At 38.1% G+C, this 26884-nt stretch overlaps 1 protein-coding gene across 1 annotated transcript; it reads right to left on the bottom strand.

Annotated features, from left to right (window-relative positions):
* Positions 1-1613: 1613 nt before the first annotated feature.
* On the bottom strand, positions 1614-26583 carry LOC133529612 (4-hydroxybutyrate coenzyme A transferase). The gene is made up of 10 exons (XM_061867363.1): positions 26228-26583; positions 11179-11341; positions 8487-8625; positions 8025-8115; positions 7471-7659; positions 6812-6938; positions 4025-4113; positions 3477-3596; positions 2762-2908; positions 1614-2300 (listed from the first exon to the last, which is right to left on the bottom strand). Exons 1-10 carry the CDS (start codon positions 26400-26402, stop codon positions 2116-2118), a joined length of 1425 nt encoding a protein of 474 aa, XP_061723347.1. The 5' UTR covers positions 26403-26583; the 3' UTR covers positions 1614-2115.
* Positions 26584-26884: the final 301 nt, after the last annotated feature.

Genomic DNA, 26884 nt, shown 5'->3' with positions numbered 1-26884 from the left:
GACACGAGTTGCGAATTACCTATTCGCACATGTATCGTACAACGTTTTACAGTACATATGGCCGTTTAAATGTTCGACACAGTAACATAATATGCTACTTCTCGCACTAGTGCTATAAAGTAGCCCCATATGTACTGTAAAATATTTGTTTGTTGTGTGTTGTAAAAAAGACTAGGCGCCAATTCAAAGAAATCTTCCTAAGAAAAATCATTTTGAAGACATGATTTTCTGAGTTATTTGAACTTAACAGATTAAACATTGAAGGTAAGAAATCCTGGCGTAATAAAAATAATTGTACCTTAGCGTTAAAAAAGGCTAGGCGCCAATTCAAAGAAATCTTCCTAAGAAAAATCATTTTTAAGACATGATTTTCTGAGTTATTTGAACTTAAAAGATTAAACATTAAAGGTACTAAATCCTGGCGTAATAAAAATAATTTTACCTTAGCGTTTTTTCTTAAAAATGAAATCGATAACTTCAAAAATTATAACGCCTGCAAAATTGTAATAGCAAGCAAAATATAAAATGAGTAAAACTTGGAAAGCACAAATAAAATGACTCATATTATAACTGAATATGAAGGTACAAAAAAGGTACACAAATTTGGCTTTTATAGAATTTATCAATAACCACGGGAACATAGCGTAATAAAGTACACCCGCCATTCTGACTGTCAGGATGGCGGGTGTACTGTTTTTTGATGATAACTTTATGTACCGTGAGGTACATTTTTTTTTAATGGAGGTACTAAATAGTATAAATTAGGCACAAAAATATGGTATGCTTTTCAATTATTTTTATATAGGTACACCCGCCATTCTGACTTTCACTCTGAACCAAATCCTAGTGAGCATCGTATTCTTTGCTCTGAACATCATCTAAAGTGCCAATTACATTCACACTATCAGGCCTGGGGGCCTACCGCGAAAACCGAAATTCGCAAATTGCGGGGATCTTTCTCTTTTACTCTCACTAAAACGTAATTAGAGTGACAGAGAAAAATGCCCGCAATTGACGAATTTCGATTTTCCCGGTAGCCGCCCTGATGGCCCGACGTCGGACCCCGGCAAGAGTATTTTTCCGTTTCACCAAATATCAGCACCTCGTTAACAATATTTGAAATGTAAAAAAAAATGCTTCTTATGCAAAAATATCAAACATTGAACATTTTTGACAGTTAGAGATACAGTATTTTTTACATTTCAATTATTATTGTTAAGGGTGTGCTGATATTCCGTGAAACGGAAAACGATTATAAGGCCCGACATCGGGTTCAAGGTATATATATATAACGCTCGGCCACGAAATGCATGCTCTTATCTGACGCCGACCGCCATAATTAAATAAAATATATGGCGCGTCGCGCAAATCTTGCGACGTCGGTATCGCGCTGGTATTACCAAAGATTTGAAATAGAGGTGTATTGTCGAAGAAAAATTTGTAGCGACGTAAATTTACTGCCATCTTTCGACACATGATTAAAACTTTTAGAACGCCATTTGACTTTGATCCTTATTCTTTTACTGTTATGTCTCTATTTCAAATTCTCTTTGCTAATACGGTACGAAAAGGTAGGCTTACAACATACATTTAGGTTAAGTAAATAAAAAGAATTTTATTCAACTAGAAGTACGTTTAATACATAAAAAATACAACATAATTAATCGAAAATAATGACTGTTAACAATATAAATTCGCAGCGTTACAAGAAGCAATAACTTACAAAAAATACTATAAATAAATCCGACCAAAATGGGTAAAAAATGAAAAATAAGTGTTGATTTAGTGATCTTAAAAAAACAGTACGCTTATACTATGAATGACGATATTTATAAAATAATACATTTTATCTATTGATATTTTATAAGGCAATCGGTAACATTAGGCAACATTGGAGACTACTGACCTCTAGCGCCCTAAAAACCAATCCAAATGCTTAATGGAATCACTGCAAACAGCCAATTTAAATAACAATTGTAAATTGTATAAAGGCAGTGCGTTTATAGTAACTATCATGCAACTAGGTAAACTACCATAACGTAGTTATTTTTTCATACTTGCAACCCACAAGGGTCATTATGAATACTTCTGCATATGGGGTTGTTTTTTTATTATTTAAGGCGCAGGCATGCACTTAAGTCTTTCGAAGGCAGCCTTCTCGAGTGCCTCGCGGTGGTCGGGATGGGCGATCTTGATGAGTTCGTAGGCGCGCTGGCGCAGAGTTTTGCCGAACAGGTTCGCGATGCCTTGCTCGGTCACTACGTAGTGCACGTGGGCGCGTGTGGTCACTACGCCAGCTCCTGCGATTGAAGACATATTTGAAATAAGGATATATAATGGTAGAAAACGTGGTGAGGTTAGTTTCCAGGTTTGGTCAGGAGTCGACTGGATGATCGTCAATTAATTCGTGTCTGACCGAACATCCCGTGTCAGTTTATGTTTCGGCAGGTATCTGGATTCGGCCGTAGGTTCAGTTTCGGCCAAAAGACTGCCGAAACTGTATTTTCGGTAGTGTCCGACCGAAGTTTCGGTTTCAGTTTCGGCATAAAAATCATGGCTTGTTTCGGCCGAAGGTTCGGTTTCGGCCGAAAATAGAGCGTAACCGAACCTTTGGTTTCGGCAAAAAGAACAAAACCGGTTTTAGTCGGACTCGTATTTGTCCTTTAGAATAATTTGGAATTTGAATTGATACATTCGTTTTAAATAAGTTTTGAGGGGATCGGTTTACATTTCGGCGCGACCAGGATGTGAACGCACTCACCGAGTTTGAGCGTGGGCACGACCTTGCTCTCGCCGCGCTTGGTGTTGGACACGATGGCGATGATGGGCTTGCCGCGCCCGTCCACGGCCTCGGCGGCGCCGCGGATGAAGTCCACCTGCCCGCCGAACCCGGAGTACATGCGAGTGCCTGGAATATTATTTTAGTGCTCATTCATAAATTATGTAAATATTACAATACGAAAATGAGGTTAGTCAACCATTCGGCGGGTCGAGGTGATTTATATAAGATTTTGAGATAACGTACCTTTTTTGAACGACGGCAATGGTTGGTTATATTATAATACTGTAGCTAAAGCGTTCCAAACAAGATATTTTGAATTTGTAGGCGGAACGATTACAAAAGGAACTTTCAGTGATAAGGCTTTGAGGTTGGCATTCAATAATTTGCCGAGGAACTAATAAGCGTTTTTAATTAATCCGCAGTATTAACTAGCAGCGTAAAAAAGATGACGTTATTACTTCAAGTCCTTTTGCAATATGGAGTAATACTGCAATGTTCTGCCGCCAGAGGCAGCACTCGCGCAAACCGTAAACCATAGAGTAACTTATATATACTGTGCCTTAAAAAGTTTTTTGACAAGTTTTCACAGATTATTTGCTACGAATAAATATGACATATATCGAGGCGGTTAGTTTACGAAATATTTCATATTGGTATATTCGTCGTCTTAACTAGAGCATGCATGATGACTAACCGATGGAGTCCGCTGCCACTTGGCCAGTGAGGTCCACTTCGATGCAGGAGTTAATGGCCGTCATGGTGGGCTGCAGGGACACGATGTGCGTGTTGTTCACGTAATCGATTTCCAGCATTTCTGCAACCAACACAAATGAGTAAAACACATCTGTTAAAAAGTTCTCAAAAGACTACGTCCGTTCATAGCACGGGGTATATCCAAAAGAAGTGTAAGTACATTTTCTTTTAACCGTCCCCGTCGTAATTACATGGTAATAAATTACAAGAACGGCCGAGAAATAAACGACCATCATCATTGGCCTTTGAGTCTATTACAGACTATTCAAACAGTGTCAGGTAGGGCGGCAGCGCTTTTCATGGCTGTGTAGGCCACACAAGCCACACTGGCCACAAGCCAGGCAGGTGTAGTATGTCCGTGGCGAACAGGTGTCGGGCTGATGACCAGAAAAACCAGACTTGGACGAGTCCGACACAAGTCAGCCTCTTTTGGACCCCCTGCTCCTGCTAATGTAAGACCAGTCTTAGTTCGGTCAAAAACATACGTACCAATGGCGGGATTATTGTCAACGAAGTCGTAGAGCTCGCGGTTGCCGACCAAGAAGCTGCCGACGATGCGACCGCGGTGAGTCTTCTTTCTGAAAAATAAGCCAATGAGAATATATGGTCAGTTTTTAAAACTAATGTGTTGAAACAACGATTGGGGATAGTGATGTATAAGCAGGAGGAAACTAGAGCGTTCGGGCTTTCTCGGCTCCGTTCGGTTCGGCATTGCTCCGAGCAATTATGAGGGTTGGTACAACTTGACGTCACTTTGCGTGCACAACCACAGATAATTACATGAATTTTGACAACCCTAAATAGCCGAAAGGGATAGTTCCATACATTAGAAAGGGACAACATGATTCGGCCCTGAATCGCTGACAAACTTCGGTTTTGTAGGAAGTTTCCTTTCTGTATGGTAGTACTATTATTTATTCTGTGGTAGAAGTGGTATTTTCGCAGTTTCAAAGCATCTTCTAAATGAAGCAACGTGTTAGTAAAGACGTGGCTGTTTATCTGACCACCCGCTGCCGATGGCTCTGGTAGCACTGGAGGGCCACTGGCTCTGATCATTTGATCACCGGCACCCACTGATTCAAAGATTCCAAGAATTTATTTGCATAGAACACAGTAATATAAAGGTCTTACAAGATAAAAGAAAATCCGTGCATTCAGTCTGCATGCAGGCGTGCAAATATTTTAAAAAACAGTCAATGTATATAAAAATAGAAACAAAAATTTAAAAATATCAAATTTACACAATGTCAAGTAAAATAATAATCGAGGGTCGAAGTTAAACAAAATGTCAAAGTTATAATAAATAAAATAGAATTTACAATATTTCCTGAATATGAATGTCAATTATCAACTAGAAATTTCAGCAGCATGTCAGTTGTGATCTAAATATTTTTGTACACTATAGAAACAATTATCAAGAAGCCAAGCAGTCAGTTTATTCTTAAATCTATTTCCTTTCAATAATTTGATGTCATTAGGTAATCGATTATATATTACTATACACATGTTATATACATTTTTTTTGTAAATAATTTTATAAGCTCGTGGTTTATGTAGCAAATTCATAATATTTGGTTGGGTCTGTCTGTGTATCACTTCCCCACGTTTTTTGAAAAAAGGTCTATTGTTATTTACAAACATACATATTTCTTTTATGTATAAGCAGGGTAAGGGGAGTATCTGCAATTTTTTAAACAGTGGAAAGCAAGGGTCTTCAGGCCAGGCGTTACAGATAGCCCGAACACATTTTTTCTGAATAATGAATGCTCTTTCAACATCGACAGAATTACCCCACATAATCAAGCCGTAGTGAAGGACTGAAGACACATATCCGTGATAAGCCGCCAAAGCTGCTTCCACAGATATTGTGTTTCTCAATCTTCGTAGAGCAAACACAAATCTGTTCAGTCTAACACAAATTTGCTCGATGTGGTCTTTCCAGTGTAAATGCTCATCTAAAGTGAATCCTAGAAACTTTACAGAAGATACTTCATCTACGTTTGCATTTTGGTACTGGACTGAAATTGGTACAACATTTGAATTATAAGAGGTAATCTGCATACATTTAGTTTTAGTAATGTTAATTTTTAAATCATTCATATTCATCCAACTAATAATGTACTGCTAGCATTCAATTTCAGTGCTATTTAATGTCCTGTGCCCTAAATTAAGTATTTTAAGTACCACATCGGTTTACTGTATAGAAAAATGGATACTAATGTTAGGCACCTGACTGTACCTTAACTGATGAATGTGGGTAGCATAAAAATCATTTATGTTTTTTTGGAATTACCCCCAACAGTTCTATTTTTCAATATTTTATTATTATTTAAGGTTTCTAACCGAATCTACTCTGTATACTCTGTCCCCCTTATTCATAAACGTCTACTAAAGTTACGATTCCGCTAATAATCGTTTGTCCCTTTCCGACATATTGGTATGATGGAAAGGGACAAACGATTATTAGCGGCATCGTAACTTTAGTAGACGTTTATGAATAAGGGGGTGTATGTTTACTAACACCTTATGTTATGGTAGGCCGTTTTCTACTCTATATCTGATATAATACTATACACCACCACACCACACTTTTGCATAATCCATACTACAACACTTATTATTATTTAATAGGCAAGCTACTAATGATTTTCGTATATTTCAATTTTTTGGTACATCGATAATCTGTTCGTTATCTGGGTTCTAGTAAAATTATCAGTGCTTAACCCGAAAGTGTGGAGCGTATTACCTTTTGTTTTGCCACAACGCACACAGCAAACCTACCTACTTTTTTATTTTGGTGTTGCTATTGTTTCTATTATTTTTTGTTTATATGTGTGTATTGTGGCAAGCGAATAAATGGTAAAAAAATAGCATTCAATCACGAACATTACGCATTAACATTACTACGCAACATTATCAACTCGCACAAAAATTTAAGTCTGGCTGTTGGTGCATGGGAGCAAAGAGAATTTGAAATAGAGGTGGATTGTCAAAGGAAATTTTGTAGCCACAGTAAATTTACTGCGATCTTTCGACGCATGATTAAAACTTTTAGAACGCCATTTGGCTTTGATCTTTATTCTTTCACTGATATGTGTTAAATTTGTTAAATATCAAAAAGTGGCGCCATCTAATAAACCAAAGCTGAAAGGTTGTGGCGCCATCGCTCGAAACGATGGCCCCACAACCTTTCGCCGATGCCCGGTAAGATGGCGCTACTTTTTGAGCAATACATAATTTCATTGTCCTGTCTCCAGTTATTAAAAAAAAACTCACTTATTGTTAGTAATGCAGCCGCGACGAAACAGGTCAATGACTCCAACACTGAACATCTCAGAGTGGATGCCGAGATCCTTATGGTTCTTCAGGGCGGAGAGCACGGCGTCGGGGATGCTCCCGATACCTGTTACAGATGACGTACATATTATTAACTATAAAAATACATTTGAAAAACGGAGTGCGATGAACTAACATTAACCTTGATAGATTTATTTATATATAGTCAACTCTACTTGGCACCGTTAGGGCCCATTGACTTGCCAAACAATTCCTCCTCGACGGCGTAGTCAAGTCTAGTTGGCACTATTAGGTAATGCATGTTTTATTTATTTTACTTCTTACTTCTATCAACAAAAAAGTGTTTTCTTTCGTGTTGTTAATTATATTTGGCACCGTTAGATCTCATTGTCAATCAAGTTGTCTCCGATAAGTTGTCCAATCTTCGTGTCGTCAGCCCTCCCGCTTTGCCACCGGTAATGGAATGTTGTCTTCAATCACGTAGTGAAAGGCACCGATAGGTAACACATATCATGTCTCATTTCACTTACTTTCAGCAACGAAGAAGTGTTGTCTTAGACTGCGTAGTGAACTATACTTGGCACCGTTAGGACTAATGAGACCTAAACTAATCTAATGTGAAGTGGAATGCCGTTTACCCATCTGAAGCGTAGCACCATCTTCAACTAAATTGTCTCCAATCAGTTGTCCAATCTTTGTCTCCTCAGGACTTCCGCCTTTGCCACCATGCTCCGGTAATGGAGTGTTGTCCTCAACGGCGTAGTCGATGTGCGACATGTGGATGATGGCGTCGCCGAATGTGCGAGGCATGTTTACGTTCACTTGAGCTGAAAAATAACAATAATTATGTGACTTTTTTCAACTTTTGACCTTTAAGCCACGTATTCACTATAAACAATTTTGTTGGTAGACAAGTTTCTTACAAAATTACGAAATATTTTTTTATAAACCAGGTTTATGAACAAAAATGTTTTTGTGAATACGTGGCTTTATCGAGGAGGTCTCGGTCTTTGAAGTCAAGTAAGTCCAATACACGCAGTAACTGTGGCCGTAATCGGCCAGGAGATCACGCTGAACAACTTTTACGGCGACGTTTTGGGTGGAGTTTAATTCTTAGTCTTTAGTATTTCTCAAATGCATGCGAATTCTAGTTTCTGTAGCAACAGTAAATATACTGAAAAAGATCACTCACCAATAATGATTTTAGAATTGACTAGAGCGGCGCGTACGCAGTCTACGGACGTGCCCAAACTGCAGTAGCCGTGGCTGTCTGGGGGAGATACCTGCGACAACAGGAATTAGATTATCTAACACTGCAAAACATGTCAAAAACCCAATTAAAATCATAAAAGGTCAAGAACTAGTCATTATTCGACTTGCAAATAGACGGATGTGTTAAATAGAATAAAAAATAAAAATAAGATTTCACTGTGGCAGCAGCGATATTTATTGTCCTAATTACTGATCGAGCTACTCTAATCGGATCGACTGAAAGATATTCCTGTGGAACAATTTGAGGACCAGTAGAGGGCGATCATGGCAAGTGCATGACTAGCAGGCGTAACCTCGTGATAAACGTCACTTTAACAGACAGAAAGAAGGTACGCTGTCACGTAGATAAATGGCCATCATGTCTTTATTGTAAGACACGTACCTGGATGACAGCAATGTCGGGCTGGATGATCTTCCTGTGGAACAGTTTGGGGATGTCCTGGAGGAAGATGGGGATGGCGTCGGAGCGACCCTCGGCCACTGCCTTGCGGACATTGGCCGCCATGAACAGGGAACATGATCTGGAAACCAATGTGTTGGTATTAATTTAAATATGAATTAGAAAACCTCGTCTCGTTTTCGGTTTGGAACTCGCTTCGACTTCGGCCACAAAAAAAAGCTCCGAGTAGTCAGAGTGTATCCGAATGACGCAGTATTCGTTATACAAAAAATAAATTATAGCGCTTTCATTCTGAGCATTTTTTCGTGGCCTTTTAGACTAATGCATGCACTTCTTCACAAATATAGTAGTATCTTTAGTGTCCTTAAAAAATCAGAAACATGTAAAATAAGCAAATGTGTTAATCGGTCTGAAAACCAGCGCCGGTTATCTCGGCCAAGCACACGCTTAGACTGTTTTTTTAAAAAATATATATTAAGAATTATTTTCTCTCGAATATGTGGCAATAAAACAATTCTTATTCTTAATTTTACTCTTATGACGACCTTAATTTATCACAGGAAAATCGTACGACTTGGCGTATTTATTACTAGAAACAATATTGATAAGATTAGCTACAGTTTGAACATGATTATCGTTGTACTTCCCCGTAATCCCCGTCCGTATATTATGCAATATGCTGCAACTCTGGGTGGCAAAACTTGTCAATTTAGTTACCACAAAACAAATATCGTTCGTACAAAGAAATTTTAGGGCCCTTTTTATTCATCAACGTTATCTCTCTACTACAATCTAAGTATGCTGGAGAGCTGGTAGACGTTTAAGAGTAGGTGGGTATTTGAGGCAAGCTGATGTTTGTTCTCATACTTCTCCTATCATAGTTAACTAGTGTGGGCGGCGCGGATCCAAGGGTAACAATAATAAAGTTATATTATAATCTCGCATCTTTGCGCATTTTTGTGATCTTGTGTAAGAAATGTCAAGACTTCCTCCCATCATCATCAATTTAGCCTCCAGTTGCCCACTGTTGAGCAGCCTCTCTTCGTGTACGCCACTTATCCCGGTCCTGGGCTAGTCTCATCCAGTAGTGTCCCGCGATTTTTGGAATTTCGTCCACCCAACGAGCAAACGAACACCAGGCGCTTCTTTCATCCGAATATCCGAAAGCGGCCACCAATCCGTCAACATTTCGGTCCACCTGCTATCACTCTGTCTGGCAACATATCCCGCCCAATTCCATTTCAGCTTGGTAATGACCTCACCCACGTCTAGTACCTTAGTGCGGCGTCGGATCTCAACATTCCTCACTCGGTCTTGAAGTTTAATGCCGAGCATGGCGCGCTCCATGGCTCTCTGTGCTACTCGTATTTTATGCACAGCCTGCTTAGTGAGCGTCCATGTCTCGGCACCGTATGTCATGGTGGGCAGGACACATCGGTTAAAGAGGCGAGCGTTCAGGCATTGTAGAACGTTAGCAGATTTAAGGATGGCCGCTAGTTTGTTGAATGCTGCCCAATCCAGCTGGAGGAAGATTTCCTCCCACCCCCTTGCAAGGAAAAATAAGACATATTCAACCCCTCTACCCCTTGAGCGTCTTACATACCGATTGGCGCTAAAGGAAAAAAGTCAATGTCCGAATTGTCACAGCCTTTGGCTCATTGGCTCACCTCTAATATAGTTCGTGTCATTCACGAAGACGCGTCCTTGACTCGTATTGTCATGTTATTAAAGGTTAGATTTGACAAATCTGCGCGTCATCGTGGATGACACGAACTACACTTATCTGATATCATCTATCATGCATACATGTCTGAAATTAGCTATAGTATTCGCATTAAAAGATATCTTAATACCTTTGTAATAGTAGTCAATATCGGATACCAAACCTTTTCGTAGATATCAAAAGCAGTTGAGCCATAAACGACAACTTTATCTGATGATACGAGATAAAATGCTTGGATATATCTCAATGATTTAACAACTAGTAGAGATATTGTTTTTGTGTGTTTCTAGGCACTAGAATTATCAGATATATCGGAGCGTACCAGGTACTCAGAAATATCTGAACACGCACTCTACCCCAATTTTCCTTTCCTATTTCTTCTGTGAAAGCGAAAAGAAACATTGGAAAACATACCAAAAGTATAACTATTAACTACCTTTAACTCTTAATCAGCTCAATTGATACTCCTCTAGGGGGTGACGTAAGCATAGTAGTGATAATTATCAAATTAATCAACTACATCATAATAATAAACATCAGTTTGTGCAGACCAAATTCAACCTTATCGGTCTACTGCTAACGTTTTCTTTTGAATTTCTGTTTCATCTCTCTAACTTAAAAATTGAAATTCACTATAGGGCGCCACGTAAGCAGCATTCTTCTCGTCATTTCGTAAGCAATTTTTGCTTACAGGGAGGCCCCTTCCTTAGCTTATATTTATAGTGTAACTTACAAAAGCAAAGAATTTTGTATTTGTATTCTCGGTGTACATGTGGACAGCCCTGATGTCCCTCGAGAGCCTGCCCTGCCCACCGTCGTCATTGCTATATTGAATCCTAACTCCACAGCGCTACGGTCTTATTTCAAACAAGCTCATCTAACTTGCCTTTAAAGTATACTTCCAAGGTTTTCTGTTAAATTACCATTTTTAAAGAAAGTCTTTAATCTTACCTGAAGATGCCTTCACAGTCAGGCGCCACATAGGCGGCATCTTTCTCTGTGTGCATGTGTACAACCCTGATGTCCTTGAGAGAGCCGGCTTTGCCCACCGCAGTCATGGCGTCTAGGAGTGGCGCGGGGGTGGCCGCTGCGCCTTGGGCAAATACCGTTTGACCTGGAACCAAAGAAGCTTTTATTTAGTTTTTCTTTTTATTATTAGTGTTCCCCTGTTCGGTATACAAATTTGCCGGCTACAGCCGGCTATACTTACAACAGCACCAGGAATGTATGGGATTCTCTCGGGCGACGTAGTTTGGCATGATTATAAGGGGCAATTACACTTAACCTCACGTACAGATTGAACTTCCACAATTTATTCCGAACTATTATTGAGTAACTACTTAAGGGTACCAAATTCAAAACAAAACATATACATGTGAATTTAAGGAGCTTGAGTGCGTTAAACCAAGCTTATATAAAGGGGCCCACTGATTAACAGTCCGCCGGACGGTATCGGCCTTTCAGTTAGAACAAAAAGTTGACAGTTCTGAACAACGGCGGATTGTTAGTCAGTGGGCCCCTTGACACCTAGCCATGCTGATCAGTAACTGGTAATTTTAGAAGGTATCCTAAAAATAGTGAAGAAAAGGAAGCTCAGGCACCTGCCTACCTATAGTACCTATTAGCCAAATATGTTCTCATTGTTAGAGAAATTAACATATGGATATTTTAACCCTTGCGAAAAATATAGTTAGTTCGCGTTAAGAATGCAGTAAAGTCATATGCCCGCCCGTAACCAACCAAATTGTTCCTGATTAGAAAATCAAGTTCACATCAGTGACCAGTTGAAGGCATATTTTCTAATTAGGAAGGAATTGATTTGTTACGAGCATCGCTAGGCCAGTGGACAATGATGATTTCATTCTTAACCCGAAATGACTATAAGTCAGTCCGGTTCGTGTAAAATTCGGAGGATTTTAGATATTAGGTATATCATCGCGCTAGCACTCATGGCTGCATACTCGGACTTCGAGCGCGAATTGTACTTTGGAGTTTGCCTTTCAGAGATTAATTTATCGTTAATGTAGTTTATTATTTTAATACCCCGTATTATTAAACCAATTAACGATCATTCGGCTTAGGTATGTAATCTCTTTTGTTTAAGTTGGAGTAACGTTAACAATTTAATATGAAAAAATAACTTAAAAATTCTGGTAGTGATGGGGCACAATAAGGCACATGTTCTCCCAATAACGTTGCCGTGCGTTGTCGTTGCTTGCACTTTACCCCATACACAACGAGAACAGCCAATTGGTACATAAAGTACCTACTTATATCCAGACAACAAACTAATTTTTAAATACTGGTTATTCAATTCAGTTAAAATCAGATAAATACGGATCTTTGTTTGTTGGTTATTCAAGTGATCTCATACATCAATACCCGCCATTATATATTTAAACAGAATAATCTATTAGTTAATCCCTAATGTTAATTACTTATTAAATTACCGTACCCATAACTCTGATAACTCATAGTAAACACCCAAAAAATTTTTTCTTTATAAGAAATTACTATGAATATAAAACATTTTGGTATTAGAAACCACTTGAAGTGTTATCAGTATTTACAAACTTTACAAGATAATTTCATGAGAATGAGTAGACCAATAGTGGGACCGGATTTTTGCCCTATAAGTTTCGATAATTCTAAAGAGTGAAAAGTGATGTTTATCTGGTATGGGACATATTTTTAAGCATATTTGTAATATATGAAGAAAATTTAGAACGAGCGTTAGATATTAATAAGGTATTTATGTATTTTTATTGATGAATTTTGAATATTGAATTAAAGTACAAAATTTAAGCATCGTCTTTTATAATATGTATGAGTCTTTATGCTATCAAATTTTTAGAAAAAAAATCAACGTGCTACTTTGTCAAACTCAAATTAGCTTATTATTTTGTCAATATTGAATTAAAGTTTGAAAAATTCACAATATCATATCTAAATTCTTAAGTTAATAGGCAAGGCAAAAAATTAGAAGAATAGGATATGTGCTTTACAATTAATATGCGTTTTTTGTCCTGTAAGATCTAATATTGAATTAAAGTCCGTAGAGATAAGTCTATTACTATAAAATAATATATGCAGCCATTTTATGGAAAGTAAGAAATATCTGTGTGTAGCTTGCATTGTAATAGTAAAATCAACTTAAAAAGGCGCGAAATTCATAACCACGCCGCGCTGGTCCGTCAACATGTCGGCTCGGCGCGCGGGAGCCTATCGTAGCCGACCTAGTGAGCGATAGATACCTCGCCCCGCCCGCGCCCCCCGCTCAGCTTCGCAAGCGCTGTTTGTCTTTTCTTTCAAATCATTCATTTGTTTGTTTATCGTGCACATAAATTAGATGCGGACATTACATGAATTTAATTATAGAATAAAAGTTATTATGACTTCAAAATGAGTGAAAAACGCGTGTTTTCAAGTTTTCATGCGTTTTTCTTTCGACGCAGAATATGGTCGCTAATTTCGTTTTGCCGGCCACTGTCCGTCTGGTCCAGCGGGTTAAGACGCGGACTGCTAAACGAGTGTTACGGGTTCGAATCTCGCCTGGTGACTAACTTTTGTTTTTTTTTATATGTTCAATTTTATATATAATTTTTTAATTTTTATTGTTTTAGACATTGGGCATTGTTAATGTCATCTGGCTCTGTGTGGTAGGGCACAGCACAGCGGATGTCATTCCAGATCTAGAGCAGAACCCAACTGGGGAAGTACCTCCACCTTACAGAAAATTGCAGCCAAATAACACTAGACCCTACTCATAGTGTTGTGTTCCTGCCGGTGAGTAAGGTTGCCAGAGCTCAACGAGGGGTGGGAGGGTGTTAGGGTCGGCAACGCGCATGTAACTCCTCTGGAGTTGCAGGCGTACATAGGCTACGGATACTGCTTACCATCAGGCAGGCCGTATGCTTGTTTGCCACCGACGTAGTATAAAAATAAATAAAAAAAAACACAATTAAAATATTTCATACGACATGTGCTAATTATTTGTCTCAGTGTAAACAAAAATATATCATAATTATGATATCAATTTTCAAATTCAAAATGGCGGACATGTTTTATAACTTATTTTAAGAAATTATGAGTAGTTTAAGACTTTAAAAAGCAAGAAATTGTTTCTTGCTTCTGTTTGTATATGTATCATGTAGTGTTTGATGTTTTCATTATTTTTGAAAGTCCTCAGGGTGCCGATTACGAAAATGACATCCATTATGGAACCCAAGATGGCGGACATTCATTTTTCTTAAAAATCGGTATGGGTGTCATCTCCGAGGTTCTTCGAGGTTCCGATTACGAAAATGACGTCCATTTTGCAATCCAAGATGGCGAACATTATTTTTTCTTAAAAATCGATATGGTTGTCATCTCCGAGGTTCCTCGGGGATCCGATTATGAAAATGACGTTCATTTTGAAATCCAAGATGGCGGACATTAATTTTTCTTAAAAATCGATATGGGTGTCATCTCCGAGGTTCCTCGGGGTTCCGATTACGAAAATGACGTTCATTTTGAAATCCAAGATGGCGGACATTAATTTTTCTTAAAAATCGATATGGGTGTCATCTCCGAGGTTCCTCGGGGATCCGATTACAAAAATGACGTTCATTTTGAAATCCAAGATGGCGGAAATTATTTTTTCTTAAAAATCGATATGGGTGTCATATCCGAGGTTCCTCGGGATTGCGATTACGAAACTGACGTCTATTTTGAAATCCAAGATGGCGGACATTAATTTTTCTTAAAAATCGATATGGGTGTCATCTCCGAGGTTCCTCGGGGTTCCGATTACGAAAATGACGTTCATTTTGAAATCCAAGATGGCGGACATTAATTTTTCTTAAAAATCGATATGGGTGTCATCTCCGAGGTTCCTCGGGGATCCGATTACGAAAATGACGTTCATTTTGAAATCCAAGATGGCGGAAATTATTTTTTCTTAAAAATCGATATGGGTGTCATATCCGAGGTTCCTCGGGATTCCGATTACGAAAATGACGTCTATTTTGACATCCAAGATGGCGGACATTAATTTTTCTTAAAAATCGATATGGGTGTCATCTCCGAGGTTCCTCGGGGTTCCAATTACAAAAATGACGTCAATTTTGGCGGTTCTTGTTGGTGCAGATTTCAAAAATAGAGACCATTTTAGAATTAAAGGTGGTTGATATCACGGCTACACACATCGACAGTATCGACACCCATTTCAAAAAGTAGCGGCCGCCATATTTATTTTCAAAATAGATGCCATTTTTGAAATCCACACCCCTAAAAACCCAGAAAACAACACCCATGACGACTTTTTCAAAAAAGTGACGTCCGCCATCTTTATTTCCAAAATGGACGTCATTTGTAAAATTAGTACACATACCTACATCATACAACATGAAAACTAAAAACATTTCCATCCTCTTTTGGGTAGTTGTGTAAGTCTGTGGTAACCCTAGGTAGGTACGGAGACCTTGAGCGGTGTCGGCATTTACGCAAACATCAAAGGCGTCGGCCCACTGTTACTTTTTACACTGTGCTTTTAGTGTGTAAACGAAAACGTCACATGATATATCAAAAGAAAAGTTATTTTATCTTATACCTTTAAACGAGCAATTCTTGTATGTATATATATATATATATATATTTCTGTGATCTCGGAAACGGCTCTAACGATTTCGCTGAAATTTGGTATATAGGGGTTTTTGGGGGTATACAATCTATCTAGATTAGTCTTATGTTTGGGAAAACGCGTGTTTTCGAGTTTTCATGCGTTTTTCTTTCGACGCAGAATATGGTGACTAATTTCGTGTTACCGGCCACTGTCCGTCTGGTCCAGCGGGTTAAGACGCGGACTGCTAAACGAGTGTTACGGGTTCGAATCTCGCCCGGTGACTAACTTTTGTTTTTTTTTATATGTTCAAGTTTATATATAATTTTTTAATTTTTATTGTTTTACACAAGTTTAATTTAGTAAAAAAAAATGACCTATGTAATAAGAGAAATCGACAATAGATGACGTTACTCTGTGACAAGTGCTGTAAGGTTAAAATCGATTGTAAATAATAATAATTGTCAGTTCACATTTTACTTTTTAAGTTTATGTACATTATCACCACCATATTACAATAAATAGTTATAACCGAGCAAAGCTCGGTCGCCCAGGTACTATATTACTAACTGTACTAGGTTGCCTTTTTAACAAGTTGGTCCAGTCCATGGTTGCCTACATTTTATATAAAAATCGGTTAATCTAGGCGACCATTAACTGGACCAACTTTTTTAATACGGCAACTTTCAAATAAGCTTTCATTTGATATATCATACGATGAAATAACAAACAAAAAAACTATCCGTACGCAATCTTACAAGGCAACCTACTTGAAATGTATCACTGTGAATTTTGTCTTACATTTATTTCTTATCAGAAATAAATAACATGAGGGTGCATATACCTTATAACGTATCTCTATATAACTATCGGTTATCAATATTAGCATTAGCGGTTAACAACAACATTCCCCTTAAAACAAATAACTATCGCGAGGAAAATACCAAGTCCAAACATCTGAAAAAAATCGGGAAAGAAAAGCAGCAACTGGCTTTTAAAATGGTACAAGGAAGGGTGGTCATCTGTATGAGAATGTGTTTTTTTGTCTCTATTTGACCCAATGGTTGACTGGTAGAGAATGCCTTTTGGCATTAAGTCCGCCATTTGTGTTTTTTATTATTTGTGCAATAAAGTTTAAATAAATAAATAATATTCATGTAACGCGATAACGAATTCTACGTGAACGAAACCGCGGGCAATACCTATTATAGTAACAACAAAATAACAATTTTCTATTGCTATTAATTTAAAACACGCTTTAGGAATTTTTTTGATGGACCGTAGACGCAGTCAAGGGCACCCCGCTCCCCACTACCGTTGTTCGCTGCCTCCTGCCACAGCGCGCGGCGCGCGCAAACTTGCCGCGCGTTTGAATCGTAACGTATTTATATAAGCAAGGAATGCATACATATCAGTAATGAGTGTCGCCGTGATTTTATATTTCTAAATTTTTGTTTAGTAACTGAGATCATTGTTGATGATCGATTATTATTAACTCTACAAACTTTAATTCAATATCAGCTATACTGCTTAACCTGAAATCAATATCTAGATAAGCACATTGTCTACATGTCTAACTTTTTACTAGAATACTAAGTTGATCGATAATATCGTAATTTTGCAATATCAGCAACTCTAATTCTATATTTACAAAATAACTCGTGTTTTTACGTTTACCAGAAAGCAGCTGTTCCAGATTTCTAAAAACTGAAAATTGTACATAAATTGAAGTGTTATTCGATATGCTAAAGTTTTCTGTAACTTTAATTCTATATTTACTTAGTTATTAGCAAAAATTAAAATATTTAAATATAACCGAAAGCTCAACCTTAAAATTTCTAACTTTTTACCAAAGTATTATTTAACATACTCCCAATGACATATCAAAAAAGAAAAAACTTTAATATTATCGAAACCCATTTTTGTTCAACCGCTGGTCTATGAGACACGAGGTAAGGACATACGATGAATGACTGAAGGTTTTCGTTAAAGTGGGATACACTAACAAGTAAATCGTTCGAAAAAATATAATGAAGACTATAGATTCCAAATCAGTAATTTGAATTTGAACGTTTGCCAGAAATAATAGAAACATTGTTCATAACGAACCAAATCAATTATCTAAATGTTTATTTATGAATTTCCAAAGCGCTTGGACTGCGGACCACCACACCAACTATAAGAACCACGGTATAAAACGTCCTTCTATTGAAAGCCGGTTTAGAACGGTGGAAGACACGGCAAACATACAAATATAAACTTTATCTACTAATCATAACCTTTTTGATACTCGGGTAAAAAAAGCATCGGGACTATAATTAGACTAATACTTAGTTTATAGGTTTCCTAGTTTAAGTAATACTAACAAGATATGGATTTTTTAAAGTCTGAATTAAATTAATTTATATTATATATAATACCAATCGATTTAAAGCAATATCTTAATGCTGCGCTATGAACTTACCATTTTACAACAACAAATAAAGAGATACGTTTATTATTTGGTAAAGGCGTGTTTTGATTATTTATGTGGTAGAATAACGCTCCTATTACAACATTATTGTCATGCATCACTTTTGATAATATTGATAATAATGTTTGGCCTTTGGCTAGTAAGATTGATCTTTGATCACACCCAGACTTCAGTCTGGTAAAATATATAAAGTATTAAACGTTCAGTTTTCTTGGAAGTTATCTTTATCTATGTGTCCAAATCCACCACAATCAAAATACCAAAACAAATGGAATCTTCCTGCCTACAGAAGATACCTATATTAGTTGCCCTAGACCAGTGGGTCGGCAAATTTTTTTGAATAGGGGTCTCCAAACCCCGGCCCGCGAGGCGTTCAATCCGGCCCGCGGACACTCAACGCCCACGGTCCGGCCCGCGGGAGGTTGCCAAACGGATCCCAGGCTCCAGGGACACTTCCAAAGTGGTAAAATGCGTGTCCCCCCCCCCCCCTTGTAACTTCTAAAATAAGAGAATGATAAACCTAAAAAAAATATATGATGTACATTACCATGCAAACTTCCACCGAAAATTGGTTTGAACGAGATCTAGTAAGTAGTTTTTTTTTAATACGTCATAAATGATACGGAACCCTTCATGGGAGAGTCCGACTAAAAAAAATATATGATGTACAATACCATGAAAACTTCCACCGAAAATTGGTTTGAACGAGATCTAGTAAGTAGTTTTTTTTTAATGACATAAAATTTTAAAAAAAAATTTTTCATCAAACCCATACGTGTTGGGTATCTATGGATAGGTCTTCAAAAATGATATTGTGGTTTCTAATATCATTTTTTTCTTAACTGAATAGTTTGCGCGAGAGACACTTCCAAAGTGGTAAAATGCGTGTTCAATATTCACATAATTTAAATAATCAGAATCAGAATAGCAATTACTCTACACTCGCGTGCAAAAGTATTGCATCACTTTGCATTTTTTCAACTGCACCCAATATCTTTGTAATTCTAGAGCCGATTCTGAAAATTTTGGTATCAACTGAAAGCTTATAATCTAACGCATTAGAAAATTGGGAAATTTAATGAAATTTCAAATCTGAAGACTGAAAAAAATCAGAAACTGAAAGTAGCGACACATTGGTCGAGAAATAAATTTAGGAAAGTTAAGATTAAAAGTCATTTATTTAATACAAAATAAATTATTATTATTAAATTAATACCTGGTGTTGCCACCCCTAGCCCTCCTCACACAAATCAAGCGGTTTTTCATAGACCTAATTAATTTTCTAATGAAAGCTTGTGGAATAGCGTCCCACTCCTCCAGCAAGGCTCCCTTCAGCTCCTCAACATTGGCCGGGGCAGGATTCCGCTTCCGAATCCTCCTTTTCAGGTAGTCCCACACGTGTTCAATGGGGTTAAGGTCCGGGCTCATCGCTGGCCAGTCCATGGTGTCGATGCCCACTTCGAGAAGGTAGGCTGCGGTGGCCCTAGCGGTATGACACGGGGCATTATCCTGCATTAGGATGAACCCCTCATCAAAAATACCGGCATAAGGAACAACATGTTCCTCCAGGATGTCAGTAATGTATTTTGCAGCGGTCAATCCACCGCCACGGCCCCCGCCAGGCACGAAAACCAGCTCTGTTCGCGTGGCGTAGGAAACGCCGCCCCAGAACATCACGGATCCACTGCAATAGGCGACCCTTTCGGAGAAGCAACATTGGGCGAACCGTTCTTCTGGCCTTCTGTAGACTCTTCCTCTTCGGTCACATCCATTCAAACATATTCTGCACTCGTCCGAGAAGAGAACTGGGGTCCATTGCTCAATGGTCCAGTCCATATGATTTTCTGCAAACTCTCTTCGGGCTGTACGGTGTCGCGCCAGCAATCTGGGCCCCGTTGCAGGCCTCCTGGGTGTCACGTTCGCTTTCTTGAGTCTTCTTCTTATTGTCCACTCACTGGCAGCCACTCCTCGTATCTCACGCAGACGCTGCTGGATGGCAACGCTTGTCAGGTGTCGATCTCGGAGAGATGTTGTGACAATGAAGCGGTCGTCCCTCTCTGATGTACACTTTTTGCGGCCGCTTCTTGGTCTTGAAGTAAAGGATCCAGTCCGTTGGAACCTCTGGTAAACTCGGCAAACTGTAGATTGACTTAAATTCAGCGTGGCAGCTACTGAACGTTGGCTACGCCCCTCTTGCAGGAGCTGGACGACTTGGCGGACTTCAGCTTCAGTGGTTTCCATTTTTCACAGGTCTTCTTCACGGGAAAATATGCGGAGATGTGTACCGGTCAACTTTTGATAAGTGACTGATAACAACCCCTCCCCTACCCCCCATTTTATAGGGGTCAAGGGTAGCGCAACTCGTGCGCGTGATAACGCAAAACCGCTCACAAATCGGGAAAATGCCGATAATTTGAAAAATACTGGGCCGTTTTCCATGTTTTTTAACTTTTCGTAAAGCTAAAACTTCAAGGGACATGATCCCATTAAAATAATTTATCGAAAATAACCGGTTTACAAAATTATTGGGTGCAGTTGAAAAAATGCAAAGTGATGCAATACTTTTGCACGCGAGTGTAAATGCAAACACCTATGTATTACTAAAAGTCTTATACGATTGAGATATGTATAGTGTTATATGCCGTTTTTCTCCCAAGAGTGTAAAGCATACGGCAAGTATTTACGATTTACAGTTTTGTAGGCAGAATGCCAAGATAATGTTGGGTTTATTGTACGATAATTTAGCTGACCATTTGTCAACCTTAATGCAACGATATAAGGTACATGTTTGGACAAGTAAGTGTGCTGTTGTTAGTATACGGGGTTTTGATAATTTCGCGGCATGATATTTATATAAAGCTATATTAAAACTTGCGGAAAATTGAAAACAACTTGAGACTGGTTTATTTTGTAATTGTAGCGATATTGACAGTCATTTCGTAAAGCGCCTCTAGCGATTTCATCGGCGAACGTCGGAATCGGACAAAAGCGGCATAGTCAGTGTCAGTGTACATAGTTGGGTGCAATGCAATATGCACTATTCGCAACGAGGCGAGGGCCATTTTGATGACGTCATTAGGCTGTAGTAGATGGCGTGCGCCAGTCTCCCGGCAGTTTTGGGGTACCAATACCATGCCCAATAACATACTTTAGTAGCGGATACCGGCTCTGAATTATATACTCCGTAGTGACGAATCGCGAAATGGACGAAATACGGAGTGACAACGAAATGGACGCATCATATTATACACGAAACACGATTTGGGCGAACTGCGTATTGGACGTACGGCTAACAAATCTTCCCACTAGGGAGAGCACTATGCATATAGCGATGTCACGAGTAGCATCAAACAATACAGAATTCTGTTTCATGCAGGGCACTGACCCCTGGCGTGTTCGCCATACGGGTAATCTTGTAATGCAAACATTGTCATACTAAGATATAATGCAAGTTCAGGTTGAGGATTGAGGAACAGTATTACTGCAATAGCAAATAGAGTAACTTATATAGACTATACTATGCCAGCCAAATTGCGGACCGTCGACCTGTTTTGTGCTGTACATTACATTTGCTTATTTAATAAACTCACGTAGAAACGGACCACGATGGTAAGTTTATTTTTAAAACCGGAGCCCTGAACAACTAATCGGTGACCACTGGACTATGCGCCGTAAACAGTTCGTGACATGTTTTTACAGATTATTTTATTACGAATAAATATGACGCTGATGTCACGGCGGTTTGTTTACTGTTTGTACTAGTGGCGATGGCGCTTTTTATTTCTCAAAAATGAAGATTTGGAAAATACTTCACAGTTGGTCCCATTGTCATCAAGTTAGAATCCGATGAGAGATGAGATGAGAGTGATGAGTATATATGATACATCCTGCCGTAGCCGAAAGAGCATGCTTGTACTTTTCCTACTAAAATGCCGAGATATAACGTATGTTAACTTACAATCAGCTGAAAAGCAATAAGGGCAATAAGCGAGTAGATGTTTAGGAATTCATCTATCAACATTATACGTCAAATTTACGTTCTGTCATTCACCGGATAATCAACCCTTCAAAACTGCATTCAGTCATTTTCCATATTGAGAGAAATACCACTTGTCGATGCATCATGTCTGCATTAAATTTTATTTTAAAGTCAAAATATAAATCCCTTACGATTTCGGGCCTCATGAATTTTATTTTGTTGTGAGTGGACACTGGACACTTCTATGGCATTGACATTGATTAGTGCCATAGAAGAAAATCCAAGAATATTATAGAAGATATAACGGGCCCGTTCAACGAGGGAAACGCAAGTAATTATCTCACTGACCAAAGGTACTGTTCAAACCCATTCTTATTTCCGTCTTTCTTTATTCTGTTCCTAACAAGAGATTTCTTTATTTCTGCTAGCTAGGAGAGGTGTGGGAATCAAATCAATTACACTAGGGAGTGCTCGCGGTACCTACTGGTTTTTTATACAAATACAGTACGGGACCGGGAATTCCCGGTTCTTGCCATACAAACTCCCTACAGTAGCATTCCGTATTTACAACCAATGCCATTGGTTGGTTCCCGCACTTCTCTCTACTCCGCTCATCTCCGCCTCATTAGGAAGGGGAACGCAGACTTCCTCTTAGAAATGGTTACTCGCGGACGGTGTCAATATTCTGCTAATGACACAGCGATCTAATACATCTGCAGGTTTTTTGCAAACAAATAATGGTCGCTTTCCTGCCTTGCAGGCCGGTTGGATATCCTTTATAACCCCATGCCCCTTTCATTGACTGGCAGAGTTAGCCTAATTTAAGTCTTTGGTTCTTTTTTTTTCTTTTTAATAGGAGTTTGGGAGAAACTATTTTCTTTAAGAAGGACGCCAAGGTTTTCTGAAGAGACATTCCGACGGAAGAGCAAGTTTAGAGTAAATAAAGTAAATTATACTTGTTAAGTAAATTATGAAGAACAGTTCAGTTACAGACGATTTGCATTAAACATGCAAGGTGCAGCCAACACGCTCAAACAGACTCAAGGTTACGTAACGACAATGTTCTATATCGGAACCTGTTGGCTGGATTAGATCTCCCGCCGTTTATTAAATCAATACGAATGGCTACTTCGTTCGCGTTATAAACGCGGTAAAATCTTCATTGTCCTCCGGCCTAGCGATGCTCATAACCAATAACTCGTAACGAACCAACTTAGATGCATAACTGTCCCAAGTAGGTACTTCATTTGAAAATGTTCAAACGCTCAGAAATCGAAATTAGCACTCGCAGCAAGATCAACTGAAGAATACAACACGTTAGAAATACTACAATTCAGAATGGGGAGTAATACTGCAATGTTCTGCCGCCATCAGAGGCAGCACGAGCACAAACCGTAAACCATAGTGTAACATATAAAAGGACCGTGCCTGAAAAACAGTAGACAAGTTAAAAGTGATACAACGTTTATACTAAGTTATGTTTGGAAATACAACGAAAAATGAACTCAAATTTTACACTTCTTCAAGAACTTATTTTGAAAAAACTGCCATAAAACCCCTATCTAACGTGCAATCTTACTTTCTTTTCATCAAGTTATGGACGAGAGTATTTGTTTTATTTCCTCACACTCTGTTCTACTTTGGTGATCGACTGATGTTGCAGCTTTAACGTTTTTTGGGGCTGCCACTTCATCATATTTAGCCCAGTACATTTTGATAGGGACTTCAGGGCACTCGGAAAGTATTTTTCGACTTTATCAACCTTGTGGGTCTTATTCCGTATTCCTATGTCACTTTCAAACAATGGCATGACGCTAAGTCAGGCCAAAATAAAAAAGACATCCTGTACTTTATAATGAGATGCAGTGGTCTTTTCTTCAAGCACTCTTCACGGTGAACTTCAGCGTTTAAGTTACCAGTGCTGAAAAAAGATTTCGAATGCATGCCACATTCGACAAATTGCTTGCGAAACTAGCATCTATTTACCAGATGACCTAAAATTTTAGAGAAAATTTCTACCAGCGGGTACGAAAACATACTGAGGTCTAAGGCTGTGTTAAAGACTAGTTTGCAGTAGATGTGGTTGACCATAATTATACATTGCTTTTTTACTTGGTACTGACCACACTGACAATGGCACACTGGCACTGACACTGGTCTCAGTGTACATGATCATATAGTTTCATTTGAAAATGATTTTTAACTGGTCACGTTTTCGGATATTTTAAATTGTGTCTGTTTTTTGCATGATTTTTGGATGACAATGCAATATTATGATGACATGGAGCTGATCTGATGATGGAGACAGGAGGTGGCCATGCAAACTCTGTGATTAAACAGCGCAAACTAATTGTGTTTGAGGTTGTTAGAATTGTGGTGATGACTATTAGTTGCCTATGGAAAGAAAATTACAGTCAGCAATCAATCAAGCTTGTACCAAAAGTTTAATCTTTGCCAAAAACTTTTTACTCTTAAGACTCATCATAACAAAGTTTTTTTACCGATAGAATGGAGTTAGAGGACTGGTTATCTTATCTTTGTGGAACTAAACTGTTCATGAGCATGCAAGGCATATCTAAAGATCATCCTGAGAAAAGAAAAACCGAGGTTAAGATAAGAAACAGATGTTATGATCCTATTGGATTTGAATAATCATATGGTTCTGTTTTGTCAATCATAAACTTACTCTTTACTAATAAGGGTTCTCAAAGTCTGGTACACTAACCCTTGGAATTCACCAGCCATTGTGAAGGGGATTGTAAGAAGCAACAAATGCCTATAAAAGTTTCAGAAACCCTGCTGTAGACAGTGAATTACAAATTGTATTTAATAATTTTATCTCTAATAATAATAATTTTCACTGGTGATACTATAATTATGTAAGTATTATTCTTATATTATGTTTTAAATGGGTACAATATATATATATATAATATGTGTATGTACGGTATATATATGTTTTATAATACTATGTATTGATGTATGTTTAATGATTATAGTAGTGTTTAGATAGTGACTTTTACCTCTCTATCTATTTTGTTTTCTGCACCAATTGTAAGTTTCTGTTTTGCCCAATGGTTGACTGGTAGATGATGCATTAAGGCATTAAGTCCATTTGTACTTTTTTGTATTGTGCAATAAAGGCTAAATAAATAAATGACTCGTGTTTACAAAGTTTAAATCTATCAGACTTCTTGAAGTAGGTGAAAAGTTACTTGGTATATTTTTAAAACATACAAGTGTTGTTTATTTTATTCTATTTTACAACAAGATATAGAATGTGAATGTCAGTGTCTCAATTATAGTCTTGCAGTAAGATAAATTATCACAAAATAAACAATAACAAGCCTACCTATTATTTGTCTCAGTTACATGTTTATGATCATACAAACTGTAGTGTGAATGGCACTACTGATTATAATGCAAATATAAATACATGTAATAAATCTTAGAAGTATAACCTGAATGATTCATACATAGACAATTAGGTATAACTTATAAATAAAGAAACAGATTCTATTAACGGAATATGCGAATATAAACATTAATTTATTCAAATAGCTGAAGTAGGCACTATAATGTATACCAAAACATGCAATCTCAAAGCAGAATTAAATTGCTCCATAAACAAATATGTTTTTTTTAACAGATGTTAGTGATAATGAGTATAGACAGAAGTAGAAGTTCATCAAGTTTACTAACCAACTAACCGTGAAATATAATATTCAAGGTTCATGCAAATGTACATTTAAGAATGGTGTCTACATGATGAACTTTGTACCCAATGTACCCATTACCTTTGACGTCGTAGCGTTGTTAGTGGCATCCCACCCTATACCGGCTAATCATCAATAATAGGCCTGCAATAAACCTATTACGACCAATCCAGGCCTATACCTGCATAGTACTACAACTGTGAAGCTGCGTAAGGAGCTAGAGCACTCACCTGATTTTAAACATTTTTCAAACGCCTCCTTCGCAGTCAGCGTCTCGGGCTTCCTGTCCAAAGGCTGCGATAATTCCTGTGTATACGTAAAATACGTTCTATTTGACAACGCGGCACTAATACGCCCGAAATTCCGGCTCGAAACATTAGGTATTATTTTTCCCATAACAGACATGGTGGCGGATATATTACGTTACTTTATACACAGTTGTTATTTGTAGCGGAATCTTTTGGTATCGCGGCGAACTAATAAATGTTGTAATAAATTTCGGAGACACCTCCAGCTTAAAAACAAACAAGTTACGTTCGTGTCGTCGACTCCGCCGCGGCAGAATGATGATAATGACGTTTGCTTGGAATCGTAAATCTATACGGCATAGGCAGAGAGTGGCGCCAAGTTTAGAAATTAATGTGAATGAAAAAGTTGGTGATACCTAGTCTTCCGCATTCTTCTCACGCTGTTCCAATTCGCAGAATGCATAATGCAGCTGAAAAATTAGAACTAAGACCTAGATATTAAAATACTCTACTGACTGACTGCACATTTTTTTATTTGTCAAATATGTGATGGAGTCGCCATAATCACAACCTCTTTGGACTTTTTAACTTTTAAAACAAACTTTTATGCTTTTTAGTTAATTGTTACCTCGAATGTAC

Source organism: Cydia pomonella, chromosome 21 (genome assembly GCF_033807575.1).
Source record: "Cydia pomonella isolate Wapato2018A chromosome 21, ilCydPomo1, whole genome shotgun sequence".
NCBI classification, from domain to species: domain Eukaryota; kingdom Metazoa; phylum Arthropoda; class Insecta; order Lepidoptera; family Tortricidae; genus Cydia; species Cydia pomonella.
This window is presented reverse-complemented; position numbering and strand designations above follow the sequence as displayed.